The 13,476-nt window shown below is 51.9% G+C and overlaps 1 protein-coding gene across 3 annotated transcripts in view; it reads right to left on the bottom strand.

The window, feature by feature from the left end:
* Jak1 (Janus kinase 1) overlaps nucleotides 1-13,476 on the bottom strand; it is a 92,843-nt gene that overhangs the window by 23,199 nt on the left and 56,168 nt on the right. For all 3 annotated transcript variants that reach the window (XM_013142859.3, XM_063259233.1, XM_063259239.1), the window contains exons 2-5: nucleotides 8,308-8,389; nucleotides 7,081-7,279; nucleotides 4,439-4,562; nucleotides 848-1,001 (exon numbers count right to left, since the gene is read on the bottom strand). In XM_013142859.3, coding sequence (XP_012998313.1) covers nucleotides 848-1,001; nucleotides 4,439-4,562; nucleotides 7,081-7,279; nucleotides 8,308-8,313 — 483 coding nt within the window. In that variant the 5' untranslated portion in view covers nucleotides 8,314-8,389. The remainder of the gene's footprint in view (nucleotides 1-847; nucleotides 1,002-4,438; nucleotides 4,563-7,080; nucleotides 7,280-8,307; nucleotides 8,390-13,476) is intronic.

Genomic DNA, 13,476 nt, shown 5'->3' with positions numbered 1-13,476 from the left:
AAGGGATGTGGAGGATGCAGGAACACAGGGAGCACCCTGTAGGCTGGCACACCTGAGGCTGACGAGCAGCGTGCACCCGAGTAAGGCCGGTACCTTGGCCTGGCCTCCAACACTGCCAAATGGCCAGGTCCCGGAATGCAGGGGGAGCTGATAGCCCCCATCCATCCCAAGGAACACAAAGGAATCTGTCTTCCACAGGGCATCCGTTCCCTGCCTGCGGGGACATGCCACCTCTGGCAAGGCGCGTGCTGCTCAGCCATAGCCCTCGGAGATGGGCACTGACAGCTAAGGGTCCTACGGCAGCCTCATTCTCAAAGCTCATGTTTTCTGTGTGTGTGTGTGTGTGTGAAAGAGAAAGAGAGAGAGAAAGAGAGAGAGAAAGTGTGTGAGTGTGTCCCACTGACCTACGGACCCCTGTCCCAGGACCTCAAGGCTGAGCAGGTAGGACAAGTCCTGGTGAATACCACTGCAGCCATGTGCCATGACACTGAGAAACACCATGACCAGCACTTCAGTGACCCCTTGCAGAATGGAGTAAAAATAAAGTGGCTGTGAAACAGCACGAATGTAACCTTTTCTAGCGCTGCATGACACAAGGTGGTGACAGCGTGTCCCCAAGAGGGCCAGTACAGGGCAGCAGATGGTGGGCGGGCCTCTCACCAGGATCCCCATGGCCCCTCCTTCTTCCTGGACATCCCTGCTAGCCCAGCAGGGTGACCCCTTGCCTCCGCACACAGGGCACTGTGGGAGACCAGGGTGCGCAGGGACAGTGCGGGGGCAGAGCGGCAGCATGGCCTGGAGAGCACACCAGAGGGGCCGTCACCTCTCATAAGGCCCAGCGTCCCACCTGTGCGAACAGGTACTCCAGCGAGCTAGCGTCGAGGAGCGGGGTTGCATCGGGAACCTTTTTCTTCTCATAGCCATTCCTCTGCTTCTTCGGAGAGTGCCGCCACACTGACTGCTCGTTGTCATTGGTCCCGTGCCAGTTGGTGAAGTAGAACCTGAAAGGCAACAAGGTGAGTGTCACCTGTGCTGGGGACCCTGGAGTGCTGGAGGAGCCACTCGCTTCCCACTGCCCAAAGACATCACAGGCTATGCACCATGTGAAGGGGGCCACACCGAGCCGGTCCCAAGACAGGATTTTAAAGCCAGTGAAATCACACTCCGGTCCTGGGCACTGTGCCAGGTAGACTGCTTGTCCCTGGGCCAGAAGCAACAAGCGGAGCCACCTAAGGCAGGGACCTCTGGAGGCACTCAGGGGAGCCTGAGGAGCCGCAGATGCTGCACCCACCATCAGCACCGGGAGCCCCAGAGCCTGCGCACAGTGCTGACTGCACGCCGACATGAAAATAACATGAGGAGCAAACACAGGGAGCGTGCTGCATGGACAGGACAGAGTGGGTGCAGAGTCACGGAGGCGAAAACCTCTCTCCCAGCCCTACAGGCCTGGGACTCAGCCGAGGGTCCCATGGCTGTGTGGGCCACCGCAGGCCTGCAGGGCAGCTGGACTGTCCCTGCCCACCAGGACATGATGGGAGGGAGTGGAGTGGCTGGCTGAGCCGGCGTCCACGCTGCACGCCAGCAGCAGGAAGAGAAGCTGCTGCACACAAGGCTGGGGGATGCAGGCCGCAGGCAGGCTGAGAGGACATGGGACTGTGGCCACACAGTGATGTCCTGCAGTGTGGAGAACACGGCTCTTGGAGACGGGGGAGGCTGAGACAGCAAAGGCAAGTGTCCCTGCACTGGCCCAGCAGGCTCCCTGCACTGCTCTGGACATCTACCTGGAAGCTCTGTAGGACCATCTCTGGCAGGGAAGTCTGCGACCTGAAGCTCAGACATGTCGGGGAAGGGGCATCAAATGATGGGCAGCTGCCTCACTACAGCAAAGGCTGCTAGGGCAAAGGAGGCCAAGCAGCCCGCTAGGGATGGAGCAGGGGAGGGTTCAAGAGCCCATGAGTCTGGACCAGTAAGTACCCCATGGTGAGCTACGTATCCCAAACATACCCTGTGGAAAAATTTAAATAAGTAACACAAGGCTGAGTCCCTATGAACCACCTATGGGCAAAGGCTGACATTTTCATGTCAAAAGTAACAAAAGTGTGACCAACACCAACCCTTTTCTAACTGCTAACGAACTGGCAAATTCTACATTTCTTCTTAAAATGAATCATTGATAACATCAAAAGAGCTCAAACTATCAGAAAGAACAAGTGTTTAAAAACAAGATCCATGGGTGTGGTAGACAAAGCTAACAGGATGCACCGCACGTTTCACAATGGCTGACGTACACTGTAAATGTGCTCGCCACAAAAAGTCGGCACCTGAGACAAGGAAGCACTAATTATCTGGGTTTAACTGCTTCACATTAGATTCATAGATCCAACCTTACTCTGTACCTGTAAACACCTGTAAGTAGTTAAATGGTCAGTTTATGAGGAATGCAAATTAAAATACCAGTGTGTTCATCCAACTTGGTACACACAAACGCCTGACAACATGAACACCAGAGGAAAAAAGTGACAAGGGAAGGAGCCCTGACTGCCACCCACACCCCTTTCGGAGGCACAGGGCGCGGGCAGGCACGGGCAGGCACGGGCCGCGGGTCCCAACTCTGCTCATGAGGTGCCAGCTGGGAGCACTCAGGAGCCACCCGCGCCCCGCATTACACAGCAACGCTGCAGACCATGAGTCTGTCCTTCCGCAGGGCTCACTGCTGGGCAGGGAAAGGCACTTGAACGGAAAAGCAGGATTCTTTCTTTTGAAAGGAATAAAAAATGTGACAGTCTTACATTCACCTATAAAACAGCAATTACCAAATCTTTATGGAAAAATTAGAGACCACAGTGAAGTTGAAGACTATTTCCCCAAATAGAACTGGGATCACACTGTGCCTTTTATGGTGAGACTCGGAGGTTCGAAGTCCTGCAGTTCGCATAACGCAAATGTTTCAGCTCAAGTTCTCTCAAGTTCCAAGAGCCTGTGACAGATAACAAAGCATATCCTGCTGCAGGCAGTGTCAGGATCAAGTCAAAGTGACTTTCTGGCCGCTACCACTATGGAAATGGGGAGTGAGCAATGACACTTTAACAGTGAGCACTGCTCCAGCCACCAAAAGCTGCTGCTCGAAGGGCAAACCCCTAGTGTGAACTCAGTGCCTCCCTCCTGTCTGCAGGGCAGGTTCCCCACCTGGAAAATGGAAGCGTTGACTGCCTAAGCTGCAGTCTCTCCCGCGTCCCAAATGCTCCCCGGCTGGACTCTGAGGTAAGCTCAGAAACCGCAAGGGAAAGAATTAGAACTCAGTGTATACCTGCCTGGACTTCCGGTTGTGAGGACCCACCTAGTGCTCACCACACAGCAAACCCCCCGGCCAGGGACAGCAAGGTTACATCTGGAAAAAACAAACCTAAATGCGGTCAGAAGGTTCAGCTTGTCCTGAATGCAGGGTCAGAAACCGCACACTGGACAATCCTCTCCTATCAGCAGGGATGCTAGGTAAGTAGAGGATGGAGAGAAAGAGGTCTAAGAAGATCAGGAGAGGGACATGGGGTTAGCCTCCAGGAAAACACACCATGGTCATGCAGTGGTGACTGCTCTACCAAATTCCTGAAGGAACGACAGCTAAATGCCATGGAAAAACTTCGAGACTCCACAGCACTTTCCAGCACACTGCATCTTACCTGCGTCTGAACTAGCTGCTGATTTAATCACACATCTGTAACAGCCTTTCCAAGAAGGTCCACCCCTATGCAGGCTCCACTGCTAATCACATAACTAGCCTCTAACTCACTTTTAAGTCCATTTGACGACCAGAAATGCTTACGTTAAAGGTAAGGGGTTGCAGCTCGGAAATACCGACTGGGTAAGCTCAGACACACTGACAACAAGCAGAGTCTACAATACACAAGAAGAGGCACTGCTCATAGGAAGGAGAATCGCATCCCTACAACCAGACGCTCCTCCCTGATCAGAATACCACTCCCAAAAAGCACTATCAACCCTGGTTACCATCTTAGGCTGTACTTCCAGTACTTCTCAGCTACCGCTTTTAGTAAGACTGTATTTTTATATCATGACCTCATACATACATAAATATATCACACACCTCAAAAGTTTTCAAAATCATGTCCTTGGGATTTGTCTACATGCTGATATTATCTATTCTTCAGTTCTGGTCACGACCCACTACGTTTAACTCACAACCATGATTCACCCTAAGGACAGCTCTGCCAGACCACAGAGACCTGACTGCAAACAGTCTGCACCCTGAACCTGGCTTCTCCAAGCCACAGCAGAGCATCAGATTCATCGCCAACTGGACTGCAGACACTGAGGAAGTCCTTTCTCAGAGCAAGCAAATGCAAAAATTACAAACTGCAAAAAGGAGCGCCACCGTTGGCAAACGACTCAGAAGCAAGAGGAAAGCAGGCCAGTGCCATACCTCATGCGGTAGTGGAGGCGGAGGGACGTCTTGTCGTCCACGGTGATGATGTGGTTGGGCGCATACCACAGCTTGGTGTTCTCATCGTACAAGGCAAAGAGGTTGTGACACAGAGGAGAGATACCTGGGGAGAGGGACACATCAGAGACTGTGAGGAAACACACTGCACTGTCACATGTCTCAAAGCCTGAGCTGTGCGAAGATGACACCTCCGCAGAAGGCACCTGGGCACAGCTTCCAGCCAGTTTCCAGGCAGGCATTTTAACCACACTAATCGAGAACCTCGATCCCAGGAAATACACATAGTTCTTGGAAAACCACTCTCAAGTTGTTTAGAGAGAGCAGCTGATGATGCTTCTCATTATAGGTGGCTATCATGGAGTCCTGTCAATCCTGCTTAAACGATCAAAAGGCCCCAGGAGGGCGCACACATCTTGCCTGCTGTGCGCTGTGCTAAGCAGGGGCTACAACACTCAGCTCCTCACCATTTCCCATGAAGCCACCTTTAAACCGTTCTAGCACATGGGGTGACTGAACATGCAAAGAAGTTCCTGGCAGTAGTGTACAAAGCGCGTCAGAATAAATAATAACCAAAGTGATCTTGTCAGTGATTAAATCTATCGCCATTAATAATAAATGCACTGCTTAAGTGCTCTGTACTGTCTCCATAAACATTCTTAGCCTACTAGCGAGAAGACACAGTTTAACCAAGCTGGCCCAGCGACCACTGCCCCGCAACTGCAGGCCGCCTGTCCAACAGTAAGCAGGGCGGAAGAGGTCCAGAAAGGAGGGCGCCACTGGTGTGCCCAAGAAAGATGGCATTCAAAGCCTGGCATCTCAACCCATGTGTAGGGGAGCTGAAGGCCAACAGCCAATTCTTACTGACACTTCCAGGCCCAGCCAGGCTTCAAGCCGAGACAGTGAACTCAAATAACCACAGAATGTAGGGGACAATGAGGTCACTGGTACCTACTTTCCAGCTCAGGCCCCTGAAATGCAGTGGCACTGCCAGGGTCCCTTCCTCCCTGCCCAGCCTGGCCTGGCCCACAGACTCAGAGTCAGGAAGCTGCAGGTGTCCTGGCGAAGCCTGAGCACTGTCCTGACGCCTCAAGTCAGACCCCCAGTTGAGGTGGAAGCTGGCTCCTCATCGACAGAGAGAACAGCTGCACCTCAAAGAGTACTTCCCCGGGAACAAAGGCCAGCGGCTGTGGGTCCAGTCTTACAAGGCCTGCTTCAGGCGGCTTTTGTGGGCTGGCCTGCTGCCGAGACTTTCTGCAGACACATCTGTACATGAACACACACATCCTGTGTGAAGCATAGTTTACATGCAACTGCAGAACTGTCTGCAGTTCTACTGCAGGTCTGACTACAACACCCTGCCCTCCCCCTCACAGGAGACCAAAGACGCCTTTTTACATGCGAGCACTGGCAGTTGCTGCTAAGGCTCTGTTTACTATCTCTTGGTTTCTGCCACCTTATGAGGAGACAGCCCTGTCAAGGCTACTCAGCTACAACAGTAACACTTAGGGCTGAGGGGCCCCCCTGATGAGGTCCCCCTGAAGACAAAGCAAAGAGAACTAAAAGCAAAGCGCTCCACCACAGGCAGGTGAAGAGCAGGGAAGAAACCGGACTGCAGTGAACATGACTTGCGGTGACCGCCTAGAGTGCCAAGAGAACCTGCAGGGCTCACAGCTGTGCATTTTGAGAGCTGCTCGGTGTCTAGAGCTCCATGTGCATTGCTGCTCATCAGAATAACTGCAAACTATTACTGCGTTTCTCCACTGTGCGTAGCGCATTTTATGCCGGGCCACAACCAGCAAGCAGGAGTTGAGGACAGCATGCTTCCCACTCCAGAGCTGAAGCAGGAGGACACACAGCAGGAAGAGCAGGGCTCCAGGCCAGCTGCGGCTTTCACCAGCAGGCCAGTCATGGAGGGTCCTCACAACCCAACAGTGTTCCAACAGCTCGGGAAGGACAAGCACACAGCTTTCTTGGAATACAACTGACATGATACAAAGGAAGCCTGTTTCAAGTGTGTATCCACTAAGCTGCACAGCCATCACCACTCTCGAGAACTTAGGGCTGGGACCAGGTTCTGCCGATTCAGCTTGCTTCATTTCAAAGAAAGCAGGTGAAAGGAGCCAGTGTCCCCCGCTCTGGGCAGTAATGAGGGGACTGGGTGGCCAATGCCTGGGTTCCACCTCACAAGCTGATGGGCAAGGCTGCCATCCTCATGGCTGCCAGCTGACCAGGCCCAGGAAGCACTCAGGCCAGCTGTCTCCTCAGCATAACAGCAAGGCAGGGTGACGGTGGCTGAGGGACCTCACGTGTACACACCACAGCTCTGCGGTGTGCCTGTGATCTGCAGGCCTCTGCACCAGGGCCGACACTGCTCTTGTCTCACGGGTGCACGTGCACGCACATGCACGTATACCACAATGAGCTTAGGGGCCAGGTGCCCTGCTCTGCAGCCTATAGCTCAGCAGTGTCAGCACAGAAGCAACTTCTGTGCTGGGAGACCAGACTCCAGACTGCACCCCTGCAGGAGGGAGTCAGTGGCAAAGGCAAAGCAGGGGCTGCCATGTAGGCCCACTGTATCCTGCTCGGGGTCAGCCAGCACCCCACCTAGACCCCGCACTCACAGCACTCCTGTGCCGCCCGGATGCACAGTTCCTCCGCCGTGTACTCGCCCGCGCCCAGCTGGAGGGGCTCCCGGTCCGGCAGGTAGAAGGTCACCTCCACCCCGGGCTCAGGTGCCACCTGGTTCACCTCGGCCTTCTTGGAGCTCCTCATTTTAGCACAGAACGCCATGGCATTGCAGTCCTCTTTTATATTTAGATACTGCAGGAGGAGGAAAGTAAGACAGTGTGTTCACTCGCGGAAAAAGTACGGGGATAGAGGAAAGCATGAGAAAGGCGCGTGGGAAGAAGTGCCTGGCACTGTGGAACACCGCTCTGCCCTGTGCCCAACCTTCCCGAGCTGAAAACTGGGGAGAATTAATGATGCGTGTTCAGTCATTAACCACAGTGGAAAATCAGAAATGCCTTAGAGCTGGTGTGAACTTATTTTATCTATGTGCACATAAGTTGTAGCTAAAAAACCGTGGCTGCTGCGGAAGCAATGATGTTAGAGGGTAAATTAGTAATTACCAACTCTGCCTCCCCTGTAGGAAGGTAACCCCTGAGCAGATCTCACCATTGCAAACAAGCACAATTCTGTTTTAACAGCTTACTCTCCAAAGTCTGAAACCCAGACTCTTCTGGAAAGAGGACTGAAAGACTAAGCATTAAAGTACCAGGAAGTTTAGGTCAACAGACAGTACTGATTAAAACGGGAGACACTGAGACCTCATCTGTACCCAACACTGCAAAGTGGAGAAGAAAACCAGTAGCTGCAGCCTGCTTCGCAGTGAGAGGCACTCTGGCCTGAAACTGCCCAGGCCCGCAGAGCGGGAGTCCAAAGAAGCACTTCCACCCGGCCCTAGGGGGAAGAGTAGTGGGCCCTCACGCACATACAAGACATAGTCCCGCGAGCAACAGGAAAAACACAGCGGTCCACAGGAGAGGACCAGTCACACACAGTCACGCCAGTCCAATGGGTGCCGGAGAGCTGCTCACTTCCACAGGGCAAGCAGGGCCGGCAGCCTGTCTCCGGCAAGCAGAAGCAGAGTGCTAGCAGCAGAGCACGATCCTGCAGGAAGGCGCTCAATCTCCAAAACCCTCAGCGTATGTAATACTGGAAATGAATGCAACGCTGATTTTTAACAATACAGACAATAGCACAGATAGCATCACAGGCTTGGGAACACTGTTCTACTATTCTTTTCAAAGCTCCATACTTGTCTTTAAAAAAAGTGCAGATATACATACCTGCATTTATTCGGCTATCCAACGGCCCCAAACAGCAAGCTGGATTTTCTTCTCTAGTTTCCAAAGTCCATGCAGAGTCAAGCTGAAGACAAAAAAAAAAAAAGAATTAATCAGCTCAGAGGTAACTGGGTCCAAAAACAAGACAACATTTTCACTAAGCAAACAACCCGAATCTAAACAGGAAGAAGAAGGCCTTCGGGGAAAAAGAAGTGTAAAGCAAACAAACAAAAACAACAGAGGAGGACGTCAGGAGGACAGGGAGACATTTTTATCTTCGGGGTGAACATCGCACAAAGATCCTGTTTTATTGTTCTGCGAGAGGGAGCCAGATGCCTTCTTCCTGGCACAGGGTACCTGGCCAAGGTGAGGGCTGAGCGCCTTTCCGTCACGGCCTCACCTCACACGCTGAGGATGGGCAAAGCTCCTGCATGTGCACACATGCTCCCTCCCCATTCTTCTCACCCTGTGTCTTCTCTCAACCCAGTCTACACACATGCACAGGCACCCACTCTGTCACTGAAACCATTTTCCTCTTGCTTCTCGGAAGCTCTTTAACAGAACAAACCATTTCCACAAAGAAAGACCTGCAACCTTACTGTGGAGGCTGACAGGTTCCCAAGTTTGTACTGATGATTGTCCCTATTTTCGTCCTGCCAAATCATTCAACAAATTTGACCATGATCCAGCTTTCAGGGGGGCACGACCTGGGCATTGTGTGGCAGCAAAAGCGCAGAGGTGGGAGGGCCAGGATCCCTCTGAACCTGGCCTTTTGGGCAGGTGGCCCAAGACAGCACCAGCCCAGGATGGCACAGCTGGTGAGGGTGCCACCGCAACCCTCTGCCCTGAAGGCTCACTGTGGTGGCTGACCCTCAGCAAATGAAGGACCGTGAGCCAGGCGGAGGTATAAACATGAATTTGGATAGCACAACTTTGATTTGGCTATTCTGATATGAGCAATTTTTAACAAGATTCACAGAACAAATCATTACATCTTCAGCTTTTTAAAAATTAACCAACTGGGGCTGGGGGTTTAGCTCAGTGGCAAGTGCCTGCCAGGCAATGGTGAGGTCATGAGTTCAATTCCTAGTACCAAAAAAAATTAAAAAATTAACCAACTGTTAAAATTATGGAAACATACCCTGGCTTGTCTCAAAACAGCAATTTGATATTTTTATGTACATTTTTTTTATAAGTACCGGGGACTGAACTCATGACTGCGTGCTTGCAAGGCAGACGCTTATGCTGCTGAGGTAAATCCCCAGCCCCAGCAATTTGATATTTACTAATTGCTAATGTCTTGCTTTCGCTCAAAAGCTGACTTCTACTACCTCATGAGGAGATTCTTCCATTCAGCTAGTTACTTTTGGGTCCATGTCAGACCCAAGAGAGGGAAAAGCAAGATGGTCCCTGCCCATGTGCGGCTCACAGTGAACAGGAACGATGTACCAGGGAGGTGCAGACTGAGGTCCTTCTGAGAGCCAGGAACAGCAGGGAGGAACCAGCACTTGCTCGGGTGCTCAATCCTGAGCCTGGGAGGGGGGGCATGGGCCCGAGGGGTGAAGATGCGTCCTGGGCAGGGCCTGCAAGTACATAGCCTGGAACAGGGCAGGAGGCCCGCTTTCTCCTGTGCCTGGACTGGGAAACCATCTCCCTGCTCCTGCTCCGGGAGAAAAGGACAAATACCAGCTTATCAACACTGCAGAACTCCAGCGAATCAATCCAAATTCCTTGCCACAAGACAGAAAAGGGACATCTTCAATGCTAGAAACAGACTGGGAAAAATCACAAACTATTCTTTAAAAAAATCCAGTCCACTAGGCTCAATTCCCAACACACATGGATACAAAGGAGCTAAGGAAATGTAAAGAATAAAAAGGAGGAATTAAAAGCTCCCACGAAAGCAGTGAATGCTTCGCCTTATAACATGGTCAAGGCTCAGTTCCAAAGATGTGCTTTATAGTTTTTAAAAAGTGGTAAGTTTCTCAGATTCCTTTATGGCATTCTTATTCAAGAGACAAGTACATCCAATACCTTCCCAAGGAGAGAAAAGCCACAAAAACAAATCGAGTTTCCAAGGGAACAATGGTGAACTGCAGTACATGGATATACAAGTATCTTCCAAGGTGCAGCAGTCTCTGAAGATACAAAACTCTTCTAAATTTGTAAGGCCATCTTTTGAAATGCTAGTAGTATTTGTGCAAGGGAAGAACAGACAATTACATCTTGAATACTGACAAGAAAGACAAATAGACCACTGCAGTGCTCATAGATGCAGTCACTTCAGAGTGATCACTCCTGGCTAAGCCAGATGCCAGGTTTACATGGTAAACATGGACTGTGGGAAATTAAAAGGAACAGGCACACTTGGGAGGGGTGCAACCTCGCTTCTCTAGTGGGGCCTTCACCTTGCTCACACCTGGTGATTGTGCAGAAGCGCACGGAGGTGCCCCTCACTGTCATGTGGGCTGCCTGTCACAGGCCTGACACACCCCTGGCAAGCATGACCACAGGCAGCCCGCCTGGTCTCTAAGCCTGCGTTTCCTTAGTCCTCTACCTTCCCCCTCCAAAGGACCCACACGGGCTCACTGAGGGCTCACTGAGAGCTCTCCGAAAGTCTTCCTCGAGACCTTAGGCACAATGACTTTTTCAAAAGAGGCCACAAACACAAGGTGGTCAGCGCTGAAGCCATGATCAGACTTTCTGTCAGAGGACAGAGGTGTGCTGCAAGCTCGAGTGTGAGAGCAGGAGGACATGCAGGGAGGGGTGGGCGTTTCTGAAAAGGAAACCTAAGCAGCCTGGCTGCCAGAGACTCAGACAGCAGAGTGGGAAGCCTGGCATCTCCTCCACCAGGCAGCATAACCCCTGGCCACACAGCTGCCAGCCCTCAGCCTCAGTGTTCTCCATGTGCATGGAAGACATGGCCGTCAAGAATGACGTGGGTCTGCACAGAAAGGCCTCGGGAGTTAGTGCTCAACAAGCACCCTGAGCCTGAGCATAATTTCTATTAGGCTGATTAAGCTTTGCTGGAACCAAGTTCCAGGCAAGGACAAGAAACTGATCCCTACTACACATCTCCAGCGTCTTAGGCACAGAGCCAGCTGCCTGCACTCAACACCGCTGACAGGCTCATGAAAGGCTCAGGAACAGCCAGCATGCGCACCAGAGTTGTACACAGCTGATGCCCAGGGAAAACAACTGCTCCAGATGCCCTGCTGCCAATGCTGTCTCTCTGGCTGCCCAGTGCTGTCATGCCCTGTCACGTTCTCCCACCGAGGGGACCCCAGCTCCTGAGCCCAAGAGAGCCACCATGCAGCAGCCCAGTTCTTCATGCCCCTGAGATGCACTGCTCTGCACGGCAAGGACCCCAACCCCACGAGGGCCCAGCACAATGCCCGGAAACTGGGCGTGTGTCTTGCTCAGATACAGCATCACAAGGCTTCACCCCACACTGCCACAGCAGTGACTTGATCTGTGGTTTCTGAGAGCTGGGACCCTGATTCTGATAAAGTGTGCTGGATCCTGGAAAGCTGGTGGCCTGCAGCCAGGATGACATATGAGAAATACGAAACTCTGTTCTTTTCTCCTGTCAGCAAGTCGGGATCGTGGCTTTTCAGTATGGCACTCCTGTCACACAGAATACGCCACGGCTAACTCAGCCTCAATTCCAGGAATGGCTGGAATCATAAATGCACTTACTATAAACTTCAGGGATGCTCCAACAATCAATGCTGACTCAATGCTTCACAGTGTCCGCACGGCTTCCCTGCCAGGAGGCTGCTGGGGGAGGCAGGCGCGGTTCTGTGCTTAATTAAGGTCAATACTCGTCTCCCTAAAAGCCCCACTGCATCAGGGTTCTCTGTTGCTTTTTTCCTTCTTTTAAACTAATTACTCACAATCCATTAAGTAGCATGGAATAAGATTGAGTGAAGCCATCCACAGGTCCTTCCTGTGTACTGAAAATATGGTGGTGGAAGGAGCCAAGAAAGAAGGAAGCAGGGAGAACATCTTTGGGAATCACTGAGCTCCTAAAATACTGAGGCAGTTCCTGTTTTATCACCATAAAACCTTGGGTTTACACGCAGCGTCCCCCACTCAAGGCTGTTGCATCTCTAACCACATGAGAGCCTTGCAGCTCCTTTACAGGCAAGGCCCGGTCTCAGAGGTTCCCACGGCCAGCCAGCCAGTGAGTGGCAAGCCTGGGTCTAGAACACACTTCCTGCCTTGGCCTCCCCTTTCTAACCATGCTGTGCTGACCAAGGTGCAAGGCCTCAGGAATCCAAGACATACCAGGACACACAAGCACCGGCCAAAACCTTGGTGACCCTACCAACTGGCAAAGTGAGTGCAAGGTCTGCACACATGGAGGGGCGGCCAAGACAGTGAGACCTGTAGAGTTCAGGGAGGCAAGGTGTGAGGCTTACACTGTAGTCATCTGGAAGTCCTAGCACGAAGAAAGGACACAGGGGAGGTGCAGCTGTGTCAGGGAAGGGCTAGGAGGAAGGGAGACCACAAGGACAGGTGCAGGGCAGAGCTGTGGATGGGCGCACAGGTCCCCAGTCCAAGCGGGCCGGGTTCCAATCAGCACTGTTAGGCCCCGTGGCCCTGAGCAGGCCTCTGCAGCAGTCACAGCTTGAGTCTGTAGAGAGCAAAAGCTGCAGATCATCTCAGCTCTTCTCCGACTTACTGGGGGAGCTTAAGTAAATTTCTCAAGCTCAAGCTCCTTGAAATTCTGTTTCCATGTGAGACAATAAAAGGTGGCCACCTCACAGGAGCTGCTGTGAGGATTCAAGACGTCCCAAATCTCACGCTACTAGGATTTCAATGTGTGAGTTCACTTAAAGCTTGTAAAAACCTTTAGCTTGAGGCAAAACAAACAAACCAACCCTAACTTACAAATGTCTAAACAACATGCCTCACCCTACCACAATTTTCATTAGTTTGTATTTCCAAAAGGTCATGACACAAGGACAAAATCATCAGAAAAGATGTGGAGGCAACCAGGATCCAAACAGAGACACAGGAAACAATCCCGAACCCGCCGCTGCCCCCTCCTGTTACACATGATGGCAGGGCATCACCTTGTCCCGCACGGCTCCTACAGTGCTCGAACACTATAACAGGAGAAACCAACTCTGCTGACTGAGAGAAAGACAGAAAGACACAGGACAG

The sequence above is a fragment of the Cavia porcellus genome, unplaced genomic scaffold (assembly GCF_034190915.1).
Source record: "Cavia porcellus strain 051 isolate PalLab524CR breed Dunkin Hartley unplaced genomic scaffold, mCavPor4.1 scaffold_1, whole genome shotgun sequence".
Lineage (NCBI taxonomy): Eukaryota > Metazoa > Chordata > Mammalia > Rodentia > Caviidae > Cavia > Cavia porcellus.
The sequence above is the reverse complement of the archived record's forward strand: the minus strand, read 5'-3'. Positions and strand labels throughout refer to the sequence as shown.